General features: G+C 38.8%; 1 protein-coding gene across 1 annotated transcript; it reads left to right on the forward strand.

Moving 5' to 3' along the window:
* The first annotated feature begins 457 nt into the window (after positions 1 to 457).
* Positions 458 to 19,960, forward strand: LOC139158809 (vomeronasal type-2 receptor 26-like). Its single transcript, XM_070736145.1, has 8 exons — positions 458 to 746; positions 3,266 to 3,344; positions 3,454 to 3,711; positions 6,528 to 6,795; positions 7,177 to 7,950; positions 14,311 to 14,523; positions 17,658 to 17,784; positions 19,056 to 19,960. Exons 1-8 carry the CDS (start codon positions 458 to 460, stop codon positions 19,958 to 19,960), a joined length of 2,913 nt encoding a protein of 970 aa, XP_070592246.1.
* The last annotated feature ends 2,155 nt before the right edge of the window (positions 19,961 to 22,115 follow it).

The following is a 22,115-nucleotide window of genomic DNA, read 5'->3' on the forward strand; positions in this document are numbered from 1 at the left end:
TCCATTCCCATAAAAATCCATTTCTAAAAACCCTAATAATTAATTTAAAAAAAATAAAAAATAGATTACTTAAAAACACTAATAGCATCAATAATTCATCCCTTAAAATCAATTAATTAAAAAAACCAGTAAATATAAAAACATATAACACATAGGAATAGTATAGAAGTATTCCTTCAGTCCTATTTTTCCTCTGTGCTTAATGATTTTTGTTAAATATGCTTTGATGCAATGTAAATAAGTACTGAACGTTGATTGGTTGAGACGTTAACAGTTGAGTTTCGGCGGGAGGTTGAAAAGTATATAAGGAGCGTCTGGCTCTGTCTTAAAGCCAGCCGCATTCCTTGCTGAAATCACTTTCTGAAAAGAGCTGAACCGAATAAAGAGTTTTCTTTGAACCGGCTGCCTCAGTTTTCTTCACTGGCAACGATGGACGGTCGAACCTACGATCTCCACGATGGACAACCTGCCTGTCAGACGGGCTCCTGATTTCTTCGACCCAGAAAAGTCCACCTGGGACAACTACATAGCAAAATTTGTGATTTTCCTGGAAGCCGTGGGAATGAAAGAAGCTGACAGCGACAGAAAAAGAGTCATCTTCCTCAACTACTGCGGCTCCGAGACCTACGACCTAGCCCTGACACTGACAGACCCTCTGCCGGCGAATCAGAGCTTGGAGATCATTTGCATTGTTGGCTCTGCAAGTTGTGTCATCAGCAAAATATTGAATATTGATTGTCCCAAAGGTGATTTTTCAAGAGGCAAAAGGACTTTCTGATTTTTCTTTGAAGACATTTTGCTTCTCATCCAATAAGCTTCTTCAGCTCTGAAGCTTGGTATTTGGTGTTTCTTCCTTCAGTTTTAAAAACAAAATGCATCTTCTTCAAAGCCAGTTTTTTTAATATACGTTCAGCACATAGGGAATTGTAACGACTTGTGAGAATGTGCTTGTGAGACTAGAGGAAGATCAACAGATTGGACAAATCAAAAGGCTTATCAAACTACATGTGCCACTCACCTCTTCCAGAGGCAAACAAAAAAATAACATACCTATCTCGATAAAGAAACTACAAACCAAAAAAAAATTCCCTCTGGCGTAGAAACAAAAAAAGCCCAGTAACCAACTTTAAAGTCCGCTACAAAAGCATATGCCAAAGAATAAGAGCAGAATGCCTCAACTACCACATCAAACAAGAGGAAAGCCTCCTTCGCACCAAGTCTAACCGTGCTTTCTATAACTTCGTCAACAACAAACTCAATGACTCCAGACCTATTCCACCACTCGTAGGACCCAATAACAAAGAATACCATGATGACCCAACCAACGCCAACCTCTTCAACTCTTTTTTCGGCTCTGTTTTTGTCAACAGCAATGGTTCTTCCCCCATCTTCGCAAATCACAAATCTCAAACAAACAATTTAGATTCAGAAAGAAACTATCCTGCAACCTACAACTACTTCACTGCAAAAACATTTGGACTACCCTCCTCGACCAAGGTAAATCCATCGATGCAATTTATATAGACTTTTGCAAAGCCTTCGACTCAGTGGTCCACGACAAACTACTCCTAAAACTCAAATCCTGTGGCATCTCAGAACTCCTCCACAACTGGATTACTGCATTCCTGTCAAATAGGCAACAAATTGTCAAAATTGGTAGCGCCATCTCCACCCCCGCCCCTGTCATAAGCGGCGTTCCCCAGGGAAGCGTACTAGGTCCTACTCTCTTCATTCTCTACATCAATGATCTCTGTGACCATATTGAAAGCAACTGTGTTCTTTTTGCTGACGATGTGAAACTTTTCAACACCACTGATAACACACTCACCCTCCAGAAAGACCTGGACTTTGTCTCAGACTGGTCTAACACCTGGCAACTTCAAATATCAACCAACAAATGCTCTACCCTCCACATTGGCAAAAAGAATCCTAACCGCACATACGAACTGAATAAACAACCTCTCACTGCTAACCCACATTCTGTAAAAGACCTTGGAATACTAATATCGAATGACCTAAGTGCTAAAGCCCACTGCAACAATATTGTCAAAAAAGCCTCTAGAGTTGTTAACCTGATCTTACACAGCTTCTGCTCAGGCAATCCCACTCTACTCACAAGAGCCTACAAAACTTTTACCAGACCCATCTTAGACTACTGCTCATCTGTCTGGAACCCATACCACATCTCAGACATCAACACCCTTGAAAATGTTCACCAGAAGAGCCCTTCACTCCTCCACTCGAAACAGAATATCCTACGAAAATAGACTTACAATCCTAGGCCCAGAAAGCCTAGAACTACGGCGTCTAAAACATGATTTGAGTATTGCCCACAAGATCATATGCTGTAATGTCCTACAAGTCAATGACTACTTCAGCTTCAACCGCAACAACACAAGAGCACGCAACAAATTCAAACTCGATACGAACCGCACCAAACTTGACTGTAAAAAATATGATTTCAACAATCGAGTTATCGAAGCGTGGAACTCATTACCGGACTCAATTGTGTCAACCCCTAACCCCCAACATTTCTCCCTTAGACTCTCCACGATTGACCTCTCCAGATTCTTAAGAGGCCAGTAAGGGGCGTACATAAGTGCACTGGTGTGCCCTTCGTCCCCTGTCCAATTGTCTTTCCTTTCTCTCACTTTTCATATATATTCTCTTTCTTTCATATATCCTCTCCTCTAAGCCCACTTTCACCCTTTTTATATTATCACATGTCTATTTTCTTCCTATATACTTGTGTATTTGACAAATAAATAAAAAAAATAAAAAAAATAAGTGGCATGTAAAAGATCTACAGTCCATGAGAGGTAGAGGGAACATGGGAAATGTTTAGGAAGAGACATTCAACAATTTTCTTGAGGATACCGATGGGCTGTTTGCTAAAATAAAGTCATGTCCCAACGAGTAAATAAAATAAAGTAAATAAAGAATTGATTGTAATTGTGGATTCTTTCTGGCAAGTACAAAGAATGCTTATCCACATGAAATATGCATATGTAAATCTTTTAACAATTCTAGGTATTTAATTAATTTCCTAACATGTCCTGGTAGAAAGGGCATGGCCCATTGCAGAACAATGTTCCCGGTGATATAACTGTGAGTTTTCACCAACTTTTCCCCCCAGCCATTTCTTTGCACATGGAGCTCTGAAAGAAGTTCAAAATCCCCAGAGAAGTTGCTTTTCATTGTAATTATCACAACAATCAAGTATTACCCTGCAATGCTCATGGAGATCTTGCTGCTATTTCTTGAGTGATTGCCTTTGATGTAAACATCAGACTGATGCAACATGGAAGGGATCATGCATCAGAAAAGGATAAATGCTTCCACTGGTGCTGAATGATTTAGGAGAGGCAGGGACTGTGCTATTGAATGTATCTTTCTCTCCTTTCCATCTTGTGAGTGTGAATTCTTTGAATTATAATTATTTTTGCTGTTTAGGAACAGAGAATTTGCCAATTCAATCCAAGCAGGAATGGACCTTGCGCATCTGCTTCTGACATTGCTGCTTTTGGTGATCCCAAGAAACTCTGGAAGTCTCAAAACCAAATGCCCCACAATTTTGAAGCAGCTGGAGAAAAGAAAACCACTGAACTATTACAGGCCAGGAGATCATCTCATTAATGTGATTCTCACGGCATCAATAACTTTGTTTAAGCCATTACAGTTCAATGAAGCTCCTTATATTTCTTCTCCTGGGTAAGCAATTCAGTGGGATGGAATTGCATTCCCTCCATCATATTTCTAACAGTCTTTTTCTTCCCTTCCTCATCCTTCTTCTTCCACTTATTTCTTTGATGCAAAACATCTGTCACCTCTTGGATCACTATGATCTACAAGCTTCTTTTTTGTTCATGAAAGACTGGAATGGGTCAGAAGAAACCCTAAAAGAACCTAAGAAAAAGAAACATAGTCTAGAGTTCATCACTTGAATATCATCTATCTATCTATCTATCTATCTATCTATCTATCTATCTATCTATCTATCTATCTATCTATCTATTATTACAGTTGAAAGGCACCTTGCAAGTCATCAAGTCCCTTTATCATTTTAGTTGCTCTTTTCTGTACTTTCTCTAGAGTTTCAATGTCCTTTTTATAGTGGGGTGAGCAAAATTGAATGCAGTACTCTATGTATGGTCTGACTAGGGCATTATAGAGTGGTATTCTTTTTTCAGGGTAAAAATTTGTTTATTTATTTTTTCCACCATACAAACTTTTTTCATACATTTAAAATAATTGAACTGCAATAAAAGAAGTATTTAGTTAGTAAATCAAATATAATTGCCCCCAAAAGTCTAATAGTTCCAAATTACATTATTTTCAATATCAATCATAAACCCCAACCTTGACCCCTAATTTTGTCATCCAGATGTCTAAATTTCCATTTACTGGTAATTGAATTCCACATTGATTGTAATAATTTCATCTTATTCTTACAAATGCAATTAAGCCATTGTGTTTACTCCCCCTTCTCATGTATTCTGAAAATCCTTACTATCTAAGTAAAACTAAAGAAATTATGAGCTAATAATAAAGAAGAAAAGAAAATATAATATTAAGAAAAAATAAAAAGAACCACACACAATTACTATTTAAAAAGTTGAAACTAATCAAACTAGAAAAGAAAGGGGAGAAAAAAGAAAGAAGGGAAAAAAACCCTCAAGATCTAATCAATCCATTATTTTAGTTAAAGATTTATCATAATATTATAATCATATAGCCTATGAACTATTATTTCAATACATACATTATGCCTTACCAACTTAGCATTTCTGTATGTATTTCAATATTTCCAAACTTAATAGTAAAAAAAGGAAAAATAAAAACATTGAAAATTTCAAAATTAACTCACATCAGTCTTTTACTATTATAAATGTAAATTTAACTATAAATTATTCATATATTTTATCCTTCTGATACAATTTTATAAATTCATTTGTCATTCATTTATTTTAAAAAGAACAATGCTAATTCTAATTGTATCATTACACCATTTCATTTAAGTATTAAATCATCCATCCTCAAATTTCCATTCTTCTTGCCAAACCCCAGTAGTTTTATATCTAATTTTTCTTATCTTTTTAAAATCAGATACTTTCTTCCTCTTTCTCTGTCAAAATATACAATTTTTGCAGGTTTTCCAAATTCCATCCCAAATTCTTTCTTATTTTGCCCATTCCGAGGTGTCGGGTCACACATATTCTCAATACAAGTGCTTATTTTCATATAATCATCATCAAACCTGTGAAACTCTACCTCCTCTTTATTCAAACCACCTTCTAAATCTCTTTTGAGATCTCTTTGGATCCCTTCCTTCCTTGTTCAATCTCATGAATAAATTCAATTGGCAGTACTTTTCCATTCATTCATAACTCCTCTCTTCTTTCTCCTCTCCATTATTTTCTATATAATCTTGGTTCAGCCTTCCAAATTGAAAGTACAATATTAGGATTTCTGTATTCATTTCTCCAATCAGAAATATCTTGCGTAAAGTGATTAAAAAGATTTTTTAATTCTTGTATCTCGTCCAAATTTTAAAAGACCAATGTATCTTCAATGAAACCAACTGCCTATCCTTTTACTCCTTCCAAGTTGGGATAAAGTTCAAATCAGAAATATTTTCTTCTGGTTCCCAAGAAAATCCCAGCTGCTCTTGTTGTTGTTTTTATTTTTTATTTTTTAATTTATTTTCCAAAAACAAGACAAAACATACATATAAAAAAGCAACAAAAAACATACAACAAGAAATGGAATAAATGAAAAAGATGATGATGATGATGATGATGATGATGATGATGATGTAATGCCCTCATCACCTCGAGGCTCGACTACTGTAACGCTCTCTACATGGGGCTACCTTTGAAAAGTGTTCGGAAACTTCAGATCGTGCAGAATGCAGCTGCGAGAGCAATCATGGGCTTCTCTAAATATGCCCATGTCACACCAACACTCCGCAGTCTGCATTGGTTGCCGATCAGTTTCCGGTCACAATTCAAAGTGTTGGTTATGACCTATAAAGCCCTTCATGGCACTGGGCCAGGTTATCTCCGGGACCGCCTTCTGCCGCACGAATCCCAGCGACCAATTAGGTCCCACAGAGTGGGCCTTCTCCGGGTCCTGTCAACTAAACAATGTCATTTGGCGGGACCCAGGGGAAGAGCCTTCTCTGTGGCAGCCCCGGGCCTCTGGAACCAACTCCCCCCAGAGATTAGAATAGCCCCCACCCTTCTTGACTTTCGTAAGCTTCTTAAAACCCACCTCTGTCGTCAGGCATGGGGGAACTGAGATATTCTTTCCCCCTAGGCTTCTACAATTTATGTATGGTACGTTTGTATGTATGATTGGCTTTAAAATAAGGGGTTTTAGCTACTTTAGTATTGGATTGTCGCATGTTGTTTTTACCACTGTTGTTAGCCGCCCCGAGTCTACGGAGAGGGGCGGCATACAAATCCAATAAAATGAAATGAAATAAACAATTTTTTTTACAGTTGGTTATTTATTGATCTTTTAAGAACCAATCAATTCATGTTTGCCATTCAAGTGGTCCACAAGAATCACAAGCTCCTGCACAATATCACACTGGGCTACAACATCTATGACAACACTTTGAGCACACTGTACACTTCAGATGCCTTGCTGGATATGCTCTCGACTGGAAAAGCCAATGTTCCCAACTACAGCTGTGGAAGGAAAGAAAACCTTTTGGTTCTTATAGATGCAGCCCACAGTGAGATCTCAATCCAGATGTCCACATTAGTAGGCATCTACAAAGTCCCACAGGTTTGTGTGTGTGTGTTTCTCTTTCTAGTAAAGTGAGATGGGTGGTGGTAGGAGAGCAACAGATGTAGCCACATCTTCTCATTTGATTCAAAAGCTGTTTTTCGCTATGGCCATTTTATGTATCATGATTATGGACTGGAATCCACAGTGGAAATAGAAACATAGAAACATAGGAACATAGAAGACTGATGGCAGAAAAAGACCTCATGGTCCATCTAGTCTGTTGTTGTTGTTGTTGTTGTTATTATTATTATTATTATTCTCATTATCGTTATCGTTATCATTATTGTTATTATTATTATTATATACTGGTATTAAGAACTAATATTTTGTACTTGACCTGATCCTACATATAACAATCATTCCCCATTGCTTTTCCAGATCACTTATGCAACTGTTTCAGAGGTTCTGAGCGACAAAAGTCAGTTCCCCTTTTTCTACCGGATGGCCCCCAAAGAAGAAGTTCACAACCCAGCAATTGTCCAAATTCTTCTCCATTTCAGATGGATCTTGATCGGCCTCTTTGCTACAGACACAGAAGAGGGAGAGAATTTCATGAGGGCTTTGACTCCTGTGCTTGTCAAGAATGGAATTTGTGTTATTGTATCACAACGATTGGCACAATATATACCTACAGGCCCCCTCAGGGTTGCCCTATCTAAGTGGAGACAAGTTAATGTCTTCATTTACTTTTTAAAAATTGCTGGCTACATGCATGGTTTTATTCCTGTTCATTTAACACTTGCAAGTTTGTCAGGACACGTAGAAGGAAAAGTGTGGATTCTCTCGACCTTTTTGGAATTCGATATGAAAAGGGAAAGAGAATTCAAATATGTCTGTAGCATTTCAACCTTTGTTTACCAGAGAAAGAAAAGGCAAGATCGTGATGCCTTTGAATCCAAGCTCCTTGCAGAACCCGTAGGTGCAAATCATGACTGTTCTTTTTCAAAGCACGCATTTTCTGTCAAAGGCCGGAGAAGATGCCTCTGGAAAGCATCACCTCATCCAGGGAACAGAATCCATAATGACCACTCTTTTTACAGTATTATTAAGACTCTAGCCCACACCTTGAAGACTGCATATTCCTCCATATCCTGGAGGAAAAGGAAGGGAGGCAAAGAGAAACGTCGGGCTTCAAATCTGCAGCCGTGGCAGGTATGGGTCCTGACATGGATCGTCTAATCTTAGTTGCTTTTGGGAAGGAGTTCAAAGGAGAAGCAGGGGAACTATCTGAACCCAACAGGTTTGGCCAATCTAACTGCTCAGAGGGGAATATTCCAAAGAGAGGGTAGAATGACAGATTTATTTTTTGAAGATGAAAAGCCCAAAAGTCCTGTTGCCTCTTGAAAAAGGGGCCTTCTGGATAACCATGACCCAGATGACTGAGAATCTCCATAGACATTCCTGAGATTCTCATGGATGCGTTTTCCTTCTTTCCATGAGCATCACATAACCAATTCACATTTGGTTTGCTATCAACTACTATTTTGAGATCATTTTCACACATATCCATATCAAGTTTGGTAACTGTAATTCTTTTCCCCATGTGTCCAATGACATCATCATCAACTCCATAACTCCCCATTTTTATGAGAAACTAAGCAATAACCCAGCATTACCATATTTTAATTTTATATTTATTTTTATATTTATTTTTATTTTTATTTTTATTTATTTTTATTTTTATTTTTATTTTTATTTTTATTTTTATTTTTATTTTTATTTTTATTTTTATTTTTATTTTTATTTTTATTTTTATTTTTATTTTTATTTTTATTTTTATTTTTATTTTTATTTTTATTTTTATTTTTATTTTTATTTTTATTTTTATTTTTATTTTTATTTTTATTTTCATCTTTATTTTTATTTTTATTTAAATTTTTATTTTTAAATTTTTATTTTTATTTATTTTTAATATTACAGTGTTCCCTCGATTTTCACAGGGGATGCGTTCCGAGACCGCCCGCGAAAGTTGAATTTCCGCGAAGTAGAGATGTGGAAGTAAATACACTATTTTTGGCTATGAACAGTATCCAAAGCCTTCCCTTAACACTTTAAACCCCTAAATTACAATTTCCCATTCCCTTAGCAACCATTTAGATTACTACTCACCATGTTTATTTATTAAAGTTTATTTTTAAAAATGTTTTTTAAAGGCAGACAAAAGTTTGGCAATGACATATGACGTCATCGGGCATAGGGGGAAAAACGCAAAGTATTTTTTAATTAATATTTTTGAAAAACCGCAGTATAGACGTTCCACGAAGTTTGAACCCGTGAAAATCGAGGGAACACTGTATTAATATGATTAATATGATTAATATGATTAATATGATTAATATGATTAATATGATTAATATGATTAATATGATTAATATTATTAATATTATTAATATTATTAATATTATTAATATTATTAATATTATTAATATTATTAATATTATTAACATTAATATTAATACAAATATTAATACAAATATTAATACAAATATTAATGTTAATGTTAATGTTAATGTTAATGTTAATGTTAATGTTAATATTTGTTAATATTTGTTAATATTTGTTTATTAATATTAATATTAATATTAATATTAAGGCAAACTTAAGAGATGAGCTACCAAAATACTTTCAACATGTAAATTGTCCCACCAGAGGCAATAATATCTTAGACCATTGTTACACAGCTGTAAAAAATGCATACAGGGCTTTACGAAGAGCAGCTGTGGGCCATTCTGATCATTGCATGATTCACCTTGTACCTGCTTACAAACAAAGATTTAAAGCCACAAAACCAATAATTAAATCAGTGAGGACTTGGACTGAGGAAGCAAAGTTAAAGCTACAGGCTTGCTTTGACTGCACAGACTGGAATATTTTTAAAGACACCTCTGCAGATCTAGATGAACTAACAGATATTGTAACATCATATGTCAGCTTCTGTGAAGACCTATGTGTACCAACCAGGAACTTGAAAATATACAGTAACAATAAACCTTGGTTCACAGCCAAACTCAAGCAGTTACGTCATTCCAAAGAGGAAGCCTACAGAAAAGGTGATAGAATGCTGTACAATCAGACCAGAAATATATTAACAAGGGAGATCAGAGCAGCAAAAAGGAACTACCCTGAAAAGCTAAAGAATCAATTCTCAACAAATGAACCAGCAAACATGTGGAAAACTCTCAAAAACATCACCTGTTACAGCAAACCACCTTCCCAAGCTGAAGGAGATCAGCAATTGGCAGATGACCTGAATGTGTTCTACTGCAGGTTTGAAAAGAAACCTCAACCACTTATGTGCACAACCTCCATCCCAGACACACCAACAACAGCTAAATCTTCTACAATTGAACCCATCCCATTGTGTTTACAACCCCTAGTGATCACAGAAAAGGAAGTGAAAGATCTATTTCTCAGACAGAAGCCTGGAAAAGCACCAGGCCCAGACAAGATAACTCCTTCTTGCTTAAAAGTCTGTGCTGACCAATTGGCCCCCATCTTCACCCAAATCTTCAACAAATCACTAGAGTTGTGCTATGTTCCTTCCTGCTTCAAACGCTCGACTATCATCCCAGTGCCAAAGAAGCCCTCCATCAAGGAACTGAATGACTACAGACCAGTTGCTCTAACATCTGTAGTTATGAAAACCTTTGAAAGGCTAGTGATGTTCCATTTGAAAGCCATCACGGATCCACTGTTAGACTCCCTGCAATTTGCATACCGAGCAAATAGATCAACAGATGATGCTGTTAATATGGCTCTACACTACATCCTTCAACATCTTGAATCTCCAATGACCTACGCCAGGGTCCTCTTTGTGGACTTCAGTTCAGCATTCAATACCACCGTACCGGACATTCTCTTAACCAAACTAAATCAGCTAGCGGTACCTGAACACACTTGTAAGTGGATCACAAGCTTCCTAACAGACAGGAAGCAGCAGGTGAAGCTAGGAAAAATCACATCAGATATATGTACAATTAGCACAGGTGCCCCCCAAGGCTGTGTACTCTCACCACTTCTCTTCTCTCTATACACTAATGACTGCATCTCATACGATCCATCTGTTAAACTACTGAAGTTTGCAGATGATACAACAGTGATCGGACTCATTCGAGACAATGATGAATCTGCATACAGACGGGAAGTTGAACAACTATCCTTGTGGTGTGACCAGAACAATCTAGAACTGAACACACTCAAAACCGTAGAAATGGTGGTAGACTTTAAGAGAAACCCTTCCACCCTTCCACCTCTCACAATACTAGACAACACAGTATCAACAGTAGAGACCTTCAAATTTCTAGGTTCTATCATATCTCAAGACCTAAAATGGTCACCTAACATCAAAAACATCATCAAAAAAGCACAACAAAGAATGTTCTTTCTGTGCCAGCTCAGGAAGCTCAAACTGCCCAAGGAGCTGCTGATTCAGTTCTATAGAGGAATCATTGAGTCTGTCATCTGCACCTCTATAACTGTCTGGTTTGGTGCTGCAACCCAACAGGACCGACACAGACTTCAGAGGATAATCAGAATTGCAGAAAAAACAATTGCTGCCAATCTGCCTTCCATTGAGGACCTGTATACTGCACGAGTCAAAAAGAGGGCGGGTAAAATATTTACTGACCCCTCACATCCTGGACACAAATTGTTTCAACTCCTACCCTCAAAACATCGCTACAGAGCACTGCACACCAAGACAACTAGACACAAGAACAGTTTTTTCCCGAACGCCATTACTCTACTAAAGAAATAATTCCCTCAACACTGTCAGACTTTCTACTAAATCTGCACTTCTTTTCTACTAGTTTTTCTCATCATTTCTATCACCCATTTCCTCCCATGTTGACTGTATGACTATAACTTGTTGCGTATATCCTAAGATTTTTATTAATATTGCTTCTTCATTGCTTATTTGACCCCTATGACAATCATTAAGTGTTGTACCACATGATTCTTGACAAATGTATATTTTATTTTATGTACGTTGAGAGCATATGCACCAAGACAAATTCCTTGTGTGTCCAATCACACTTGGCCAATAAAATTCTATTCTATTCAATATCTATATCTATATCTATATCTATATCTATATCTATATCTATATCTATATCTATATCTATATCTATATCTATATCTATATCTATATCTATATCTATATCTATATCTATATCTATATCTATATCTATATCTATATCTATATCTATATCTATATCTATATCTATATCTATATCTATATCTATATCTATATTTTTGCCGCCCTGAGTCCTTCTAGATTGGGTGGCATAGAAGTCAAATAAAATAAAATAAATAAATAAATCTTTATATTTTTACACACAAAGAAAGACACACACACACACACTGAATTGTACTAGGGGTGTCTTACCCTCACAGTCTATTTTTTCCAGAGAGTAAGTAATCTGTGTAGCAAGATTGATTGAAAATTGCTTAAGGTATTCCATGGTTATGCTGGAACACACACACACAACCACCTATGGCAACCACCTTCTATGACATCTGGACTTCAACTCCCAGAATTTCTGAGCTAGCATGATTGGCTCAGGAATTCTGGGAGTTGAAGTCCACAAGTCATAGAAGAGCCAACTTTTCCTACCCCTGACCTAGGGGTATTTGTTTCCAGATAGTAAGTCATCTTTGTAGCAAGTTTGGTTGAAATTGCTCAAGAGTTCCAGTGTTATGTTGGAACACACACACATACACGCACACATAACTCCCCATTTTTATGAGAAACTAACCAATAACTCAGCATTGCCTGGGTAGGTATGCATGCATGCATGCATGTATACATACATATGTATGTATTCATTTATTCATTTATTCATTTACACACACAAACACACACACAGAGAGGGGTACTAGGTACAGTATATATGTGCTTGCGTGCATGCTTGTGTGTGTGTGTGAGAGAGAGAGAGAGTCTGTAACATATTTTGCTGATAATGAAAAGGAAGGGAGACTACTATAGATCTATTTTGGGCTTATTTGCCTTCATCAGGTAGCCACACCCTTACTGGGATTTGAACCTGGAGCCTCTGCCTTCTAAGGCAGAGACCTTAGCCATTAGACTACAGGCTCATCCCCTGTATCAGCTTGTACCGATGAAGGGTTGTGTGTGATATATATGGTGTAAATTAATTTAGTACAATTTGAAGACAATTGTAGCCACTTGACTTACCATACAGTGTAACCCTAGTTTAACTGGTTTGCTAATCCGCACATTAGGAAGTATAGTGGTACCTCATGATATGAACCCCTCGTCTTACGAACAACCCGAGATATGAACCCGGGGTTCATAAATGTTTTGCCTCTTCTTACGAACTTCTTCCTTCTTACGAACCCGCCGTCGCCACCGCCAAGAAGCCCCGCCGCCCGGCTGTCGCTTTTTGAAACAGCCGAGGGGCTTCTCAGGGTCCTCCTGAACCCGAACGCCAAACCTGAACTTCCAGGTTCGGCGTCCGGGAGGCTGCCGAGAAGCCCCCCAGCTGTTTTAAAAGGTGACAGCCGGGCGGCGGGGCTTCCCAGCAGCCTCCCGAACGCCGAACCCGGAAGTTCGGAAAAAGTTCGGGTTTGGGAGGCCGCTGGGAAGCCCCACCGCCTGGCTGTCACCTTTTAAAACAGCTGGGGGGCTTCTCGGATGCCTCCCGAACGCCAAACCCGGAAGTTTGGGTTTGGCGTTCGGGTTCTGGAGGAAGCTGAGAAGCCCCCCCCCCCCGGCTGTTTCAAAAGGTGACAGCCGGGCAGCGGTGTTTTTTTGCATTTTTTTTTCATTGCACGGATTAATTGATTTTACATTGTTGCCTATGGGAAACAATGTTTCGTCTTATGAACTTTTCATCTTACGAACCTCCCCCTGGAACCAATTAGGTTCATAAGACGAGGTATTACTGTACTTTGTAATACTTTGCATAATACTCAGGTTATATCCCCAGCATTTTCACAATCTATTTAGGAAGCATGATGAATGTCAGAATGACATTGGGGGATGGGACAGGGAAAGAGATGCCATGCAGAAATGATTAAATGAGAAGAAAGGAGTCCACTGCCATATAACCAAAAGGGAAAATGATCTCTGAAAGTACCATCCATAATTTTTTCAGGTTTGTACTTCCAGACTCCCAGATTTGTTAATGTAGTCTTACAATAAAAAAATATTAGATCATGTGGTGTTGCTTCCCTCTGGTCTATCTGTAAGAAGATTAGCCTGGCAGCTTTCTTATTGACTTTTTGGCAATCTCCAATCTCAAGAATTTATGGATAATTTCTTTGCTTATTTCAATTTATTTGTGACTTCTCTGGGATATTTCTTCATTTTGTTAATAATTTTGTGTCAGTAGGTATTTTCTCAACATACAATTGCAGAAATTTTGCTGAACCAAGAATATTTGCAAATATGTCAACTCTAAAAGAAGGATGCAAATGTGAAAAGACCACATGGGGTTTTTAAAAAATCATAGTTTCTAACTTTGATATTCCTGAATGTATCCATTCTAGTTCCACCCCTTTCTGAAGAAGAATGAATTGGTCAATCTTTCCCTGCTGAAACTGTACTTGGATGAAAATGGAGCTATAACTGCAGATCTGGACATTGTGAGCTGGATGTTTCTCTCTAATGGGAATCCTACCAAAGAGCAACTGGGGAATTTTGAAAGACAGAGACTTACTATCAACCAAGATGTTCTATCCCGCCTTAAGCTGCTCAACAAGGTAGGGAAAATATAGTCAGGCTCAAAGCCAAACTGGAAGCATGTATTTCTTTTCTCAGGACTTCTGGCTGACACTCTACTACGCCCTGGTCCGACCACACCTGGAGTACTGTATTCAGTTCTGGTCACCACACTTCAAAAGAGACATTGAAACTCTGGAGAAGGTGCAAAAAAGAGCAACCAAGATGATTAAGGGATTGGAAACCAAGACTTACGAAGAGAGACTGAGGGAACTGGGCATGGATAGCCTGGAGAAAAGGAGGGCCAGACCGGACATGATAGCAGTCTACAAGTATACGAGGGGTTGCCACAGGAGGGGATCACTTTATTCTCCAGGGCACCGGAGGGTCATACGAGGGGTTGGAAGGGACCATGTGGGTCATCAAGTCCAACCCCCTGTCTAAGCAGGAACCCTATAGCATCCTATCCAAATGGCAGTCCAATTTCCTCTTAAAAATGTCCAGAGTATTGGAGTTCACAACGTCTGCTGGTAGGTTGTTCCACTGGTTGATCGTTCTGACCATCAGGAAGTTCTTCCTTATTTCCAGGTTGAATCTCTCCTTGGTCAGCTTCCAGCCGTTGTTCCTCGTCCGGCCCTCCAGCGGACGTTGTGAACTCCAACACTCTGGACATTTTTAAGATTGAACTGCCACTTGACTGGTGTACTATAGGGTTCCTGCTTGGGCAGGGGGTTGAACTCGATGGCCTTCATGGTCCCTTTCAACTCTAACAATCAATCAATCAATAAATAAACTTTGGGTAATTGTGGATTACGGGTCTTAATTTTGATGCAGCCATTGCGGTAGTTGATGTACAGGTCAGTTTATCCTTGGTCTTGATGTTTTTTGAGATCTGCTCAGAGTTAGCAGGATTGGATTCATTGAAGTATGGATAGGTCAGGCCTTGAGCGAAGGGTTTTTCTTTTGGGTTGGAGTCATTTCGGTTAATAGAGTTTATAGTGTAAATGAATTTTTGTTTGCTGAGTTCATTTTTGCAAATAACTCTACAGAATTGTGGGGCTACTGAACCGTCTCTATATTTAAACTCAGGGCCATCACTTGAAACTTCAATGATTTTTTCATTGGGAATTTTGTTGCAATAATATTGCAAGCCTGATTTATATCAGGTTCATTTATGACTTCAATCCCACATAGAATAGCATTATTATGTTTTTGTTCCTGTTCAAGGGTGTCTGATGAGTAAGGATATATTAATAATAATAATAATAATAATAATAATAATAATAATAATAATAATAATAATACCCGGGGCGGGTAACAACAATAATAAACACAACATGTACAATCCAATAATAAAAACAACTACAAGCCCCTATTATAAAACCAAACATACACACAAACATACCATGCATAACTTGTAATGGCCTAGGGGGAAGAGTTATCTCAACTCCCCCACGCCTGGCGGTATAAATGAGTCTTGAGTAGTTTACAAAAGACAGGGAGGGTGGGGGCAATTCTAATCTCCGGGGGGAGTTGGTTCCAGAGGGCCGGGGCCGCCACAGAGAAGGCTCTTCCCCTGGGGCCTGCCAAGCGACATTGTTTAGTCGACGGGATCCGGAGAAGGCCAACTCTGTGGGACCTTATCGGTCGCTGGGATTCGTGCGGTAGCAGGCGGTTCTGGAGGTTTGTTTGGATGGTTAGTAAATTGTTGAGGTATTGCTTTCTGTGGTTGCTGTGGTTGTGCATGTGGTTGAGGTAGTGGTTGTTGAGCTATTGAGTGAGGTAGTGATTGTTGTGTTGCAATATGATTTTGAGCATTTGAATTTCCATTTGTCTGTGCTGTAATTTTTTTTATCCAAAGATGTGAAGCATGCTTCTGTGCATGCTTCCATGTAATCTATGTATTTTTATTTATTTGTTTGTTTGTTTGTTTGTTTGTTTGTTTGTCTGTCTGTCTATCTATCTATCTATCTATCTATCTATCTATCTATCTATCTATCTATCTATCTATCTATCTATTTATATCTATCAGGCATGGAAATTAGATTATCCAGTATAGCTAGACATGATGGACAGAAATAAGGAAATCTGGGAGCTTTTTGTAGGAAATTGGCTACATTTCTGTTTATTTCCAGGCAGCTGTTGTGGACATAACTTGAGCACATGTGGAATTTTTTTCCATTCTTCATTCTCTTTGGTGGTTTAATTACATTTGCAGCATATATCATCTTTGGTAGAGGTATCTTCCATTTGGGGGTTGTTCGATTGCGGAGGTTTTTTTACTTTTTATTTGGCATGGTTAATAATCAAATAGTGGTTGACAAAAGATCAAAATTTAGTAATAATAATTCATGAGATCAATTTATTAATATCAATACCAATAAAACCAATTAATTAATATCAAAATTCAATGGACTTAATTAATTCAATATCAATAATCAACCAAATAATATCAATAATCAATCAGTCTAATAATCAATCAGTTTAATCAATCTGCCAACCAACTCCCAATGACTAGTAAGATCCCAGAGCATTCCTATTGGCTAAACAGTGTCAGCTGGCAGGCCCATGAGGGAGGGCCTTATCTGTGGCTGCCCCAGCTCTCTGGAACCTATTACCTCCACAGGCCTGGACTGCCCCACCTTATTAGCCTTCCAAAAAGCAGTTAAGGTCTGGCTGTTCCGATAGGCCTGGGTCCATTGAGTTTATGGTTGTAATCAGAGAGATCTGGTCATAGAGTGATACATATGTGTTTTTAAAATTGTTTTAATATTGTAGATGTTTTTAATGTTTTACTTTGTTGTTAAGCTGCCCAGAGTCCTTTGGGAGTTGGACATCATACAAATGTAATCAAATAAATGAAATGAAATAAACTCTATATCCCTCTATATTAAATCTCTAGTTACTGCTATAATATCAGGGACAACCTTTAATGGGTTAGTTACCCAACAATTTCTAATATTTGAAAGATCCAGCCCACCCTTTTTTAATTTTTCATACCATAATGCTTTATTTATTCCTGCTCTCTTGCCTCCCTTACAATACATCTCCCTGTGCTAGTTATTTCTATACTCAAAGAAGTGAAGCCATCAAACTACTTGCCTAATGTTCATATCTATATCATGGATGGTGACCCCTAACATATTTTGTATGTTGTTCCTATTTTTCATCTTAGTCTTTGCCTCAGTCCAAATGTGTAGAAAATTGTCCTCCTGGATTTTTCAAGCAGACTCGGGAAGGAGAGCCAGTTTGCTGCTACGACTGTATTCCTTGTCCAGAGGGGACTATCTCCACTCAGGAAGGTGGGTTACACCACAAGGAAGTTTACTAAATCCATCTTGAGTATTTTAATCAATGTGTTGTTAATAGATGTTTTAAGCTTGAAATTTTTGCCCTTGTTTGTTAATTTCATTATGCTCAGTTTCTTACATAAGAGGAGGAGTAATGAAAAGATCTTAAAGGATAAGATAGGAAGAGAGAAAAGGATATGATGGATTGGGCAATGCTATCTCTTAAATTTGTTAGTTTGGGAATGTCTTTCCATATTTACCGCTCTTAGGAACTCAGAAATTTAAACAATGGTTTCAGATGAATGGGTTTTGCACACCTACTGTAAATCAACAAAAAATAGATACAAATATTACATATATAACTTCAGACCGTGCAGAATGCAGCTGCGAGAGCAATCATGGGCTTTCCCAAATATGCCCATGTTACACCAACACTCCGGAGTCTGCATTGGTTGCCGATCAGTTTCCGATCACAATTCAAAGTGTTGGTTATGACCTATAAAGCCCTCCATGGCACCGGACAAGATTATCTCAGGGACCGCCTTCTGCTGCACGAATCCCAGCAGCCAGTTAGGTCCCACAGAGTGGGCCTTCTCCAAGTCCCGTCAACTAAAGAATGTCGCTTGGCGGGACCCAGGGGAAGAGCCTTCTCTGTGGCGGCCCCGGCCCTCTGGAACCAACTCCCCCCGGAGATTAGAATTGCCCCCATCCTCCTTGCCTTTCGTAAGCTGCTTAAAACCCACCTCTGCAGTCAGGCATGGGGGAATTGAGACCCTCTTCCCCCTAGGCCTTTACAATTCTATGCATGGTATGTATGTATGTATGTATGTATGTATGTATGTATGTTTGGTTTTTTATATTAATGGGTTTTTAATTGTTTCTAACATCAGACTACTATTGTACACTGCTTTATTGTTGCTGTTAGCCGCCCCGAGTCTCCAGAGAGGGGTGGCATACAAATCCAATAAATAAATAAATAAATAAATAAATAAATAAATAAATAAATAAATAAATAAATAAATAAATAAATAAATAAATAAATAAATAAATAAATAAATAAATAAATAAATAAATAAATAAATAAATAAATAAATAAATAAATAAATAAATAAATAAATAAATAAATAAATAAATAAATAAATAAATAAATAAATAAATAAATAAATAAATAAATAAATAAATAAATAAATAAATAAATAAATAAATAAATATTTCAAAAGAAGTCTTTATTGAAAGATGAAAAGAAAGGTTTAAAAAACCTCTTGTTATTTTTGTTTTCTCAGATAGTGAAAAATGCACCAAATGCCCAGATGATGAACATCCAACCGAGAACAGAATCCAATGTATCCCCAAAAGAATAACCTTCCTGTCTTATGAAGAATATCTGGGGATCATCCTGGTCTCTTTTTCCCTACTCCTGTTCTTAACCACGGGGCTTGTTTTAATCATATTCATTAAATACCTAGAAACTCCCATTGTTAAAGCCAACAACCGGGACCTGTCCTACATCCTCCTAGTCTCCCTTCTTCTTTCCTTTTTATCCTCATTTCTTTTCATTGGACAGCCAAGGAAAGCCACTTGTCTTCTCCGACAAACAGTATTCAGCATCGTCTTCTCAATAGCTGTGTCTTCTTTGCTGGCCAAAACAATCATGGTTGTGCTGGCCTTCCTTGCAGCAAAACCAGGAAACCGAGTGAAGAGATGGTTGGGGAAGAGCTTGGCCAACTCCATAATCCTTTCTTGTTCTGCTGTCCAAACTTTCATCTGCTCCATCTGGCTTGGAGTTTCTCCCCCATTCCCTGACTCTGACCCACACTCTCAGCCCAGAGTGATCATCCTGCAATGTAATGAGGGTTCTGATGTCATGTTCTACATCACCCTCAGCTACATGGGCTTCCTAGCTATCATCTGCTTCACAGTGGCTTTCCTGGCCAAGAATCTCCCTGGGGCCTTCAATGAAGCCAAGCTGATCACCTTCAGCATGTTGGTCTTCTGCAGTGTCTGGGTGACTTTTATACCCACTTACCTGAGCACCAAGGGGAAATACATGGTGGTTGTGCAGATCTTTTCTATCTTGGCCTCCAGTGCTGGTCTTCTGGGCTGCATCTTCTTCCCCAAGTGCTACATTATCATCCTGAGACCAGATCTAAACACAAAGGAACATCTCATGATTAAGGGAAAGAACTGATAGTGAAATTGTTTTTTAGGCTCATATCATTTAATTTTCCATTACAATTATTACTGGACATGCATGCAAACTCAACCCTGATAAGACGGAGTGGCTGTGGGTTTTGCCTCCCAGGGACAATTCCATCTGTTCGTCCATCACCCTGGGGGGGAATTATTATTATTATTATTATTATTATTATTATTATTATTATTATTATTAATTGGATTTGTATGCCGCCCCTCTCCGCAGACTCGGGGCGGCTAACAACAGTGGTAAAACAACATGAACAATCCAATTAATAAAAACAACTAAAAAACCCTTATTATAAAAAACCAAACATACACACAAACATACCATGCATAACTTGTAGTAGCCTATTGACCCCTTCGGAGAGGGTCCGCAACTTGGGTGTCCTCCTCTATCCACAGCTCACAATAGAGAAACACATTTCAGCTGTGGCGAGGGGGGCATTTGCCCAGGTTCGCCTGGTGCAACAGTTGCGGCCCTATTTGGACCGGGACTCAGTGCTCACAGTCACTCATGCCCTCATCACCTCAAGGTTCAACTACTGTAACGCTCTCTACATGGGGCTACCTTTGAAGAGTGTTCGGAAACTTCAGATCGTGCAGAATGCAGCTGCGAGAGCAGTCATGGGCTTCCCTGGGTATGCCCATATTACACCAACAGTCCGCAGTCTGCATTGCTTGCCAATCAATTTCCAGTCACAATTCAAAGTGTTGGTTATGACCTATAAAGCCCTTCATGGCATCGGACCAGAATGTCTCTGAGACCGCCTTCTTCTGCATGAATCCCAGCGACCGATTAGGTCCCACAGAGTGGGCCTTCTCCGGGTCCCGTCAACTAAACAGTGTCGGTTGGTGGGCCCCAGAGGAAGAGCCTTCTCTGTGGCGGCCCCGGGTCCTCTGGAACCAGCTCCCCCCAGATATTAGAACTGCCCCTACCCTCCTTGCCTTTCGTAAACTCTTCAATACCCACCTTTGTCATCCGGCATGGGGGAACTGAGATATTTCCCCCAGGCCTATATAATTTATGTATGGTATGTTTGTATGTATGTCTGCTTAATAATGGCATTTTAAAAATACTTTAAATTGTAAATTATTAGATTTGCCATGAACTGTTTTATTGTGTTGTGAGCCGCCCCGAGTCTACAGAGAGGGGCAGCATACAAATCTAATAAATAAATAAATAAATAAATAAATAAATGCTCCCTTTGCATCTCTTTGAAGATGATGGTCATTTAAAACCAAATGAAATAAAATATGAAGATTCATTTATTAAAATCAAGATAATCAACAAACAATAGGCTCAAGCTCAATCCATACAAGACAGGGTGGCTGTGGGTACTGCCTCCCAAGGACACATCCATCTGTCCACCCATTACCCTGGGTGGTGGAATTATTGACTCCCTCAGAGAGAGTCTGCAACTTGGTCGTCCTCCTCAATACATCATCTTGTAGCTGTGGCAAGGGGGGCATTTGCCCAGGTTCGCCTGGTGCAACAGTTGTAGCCCTATTTGGACAGGGAGTCTTCGCTCACAGTCAATCATGCCCTTATCACCTCGAGGTTTGACTACTGCAATGCTCTCTACATGGCACTACCTTTGAAGAGTGTTTGAAAACTTCAAATTGTCCAAAATGCAGCCGCGCTAGCGGTTATGGGCCTTCCAAGGCAGGCCCATATTTTGTCATCACTCCGTGAACTGCATTGACTTCTGATCAGTTTCCGGACACAACTCAAAGTGTTGGTCATGACCTATAAAGCCCTACATGGCATAGGACTAGACTATCTCCGAGACCGCCTTCTGCTGCACGTATCCCAACAACCGGTGTGGGCCCACAGAGTTGGTCTCCTTGGGGTCCTGTCGACCAAACAATGTCAGATGGCGAGACCTAGGAGAAGAGCCTTCTTTGTGGGGGCCCTGGCCCTCTGGAATTAGCTCCCCTTGGAGATTTGCACTGCCCCCACCCTCTTTGCCTTGTGAAAGAGTTTAAAAACACACCTTTGCCATCAGGCCTGGGGACATTAGACTTTCCCCTGCTCTGTGAGCTGCACTGGCTTCCTATTTGTCTCCGGGCACAATTCAAGGTGTTGGTTATTACCTACAAAGTCCTATAAGGCTCAGGGCCAGATTATCTACGGGACCATCTCTTGC

This window comes from Erythrolamprus reginae, chromosome 2 (genome assembly GCF_031021105.1).
Source record: "Erythrolamprus reginae isolate rEryReg1 chromosome 2, rEryReg1.hap1, whole genome shotgun sequence".
Classification (NCBI taxonomy): Eukaryota; Metazoa; Chordata; class Lepidosauria; order Squamata; family Dipsadidae; genus Erythrolamprus; species Erythrolamprus reginae.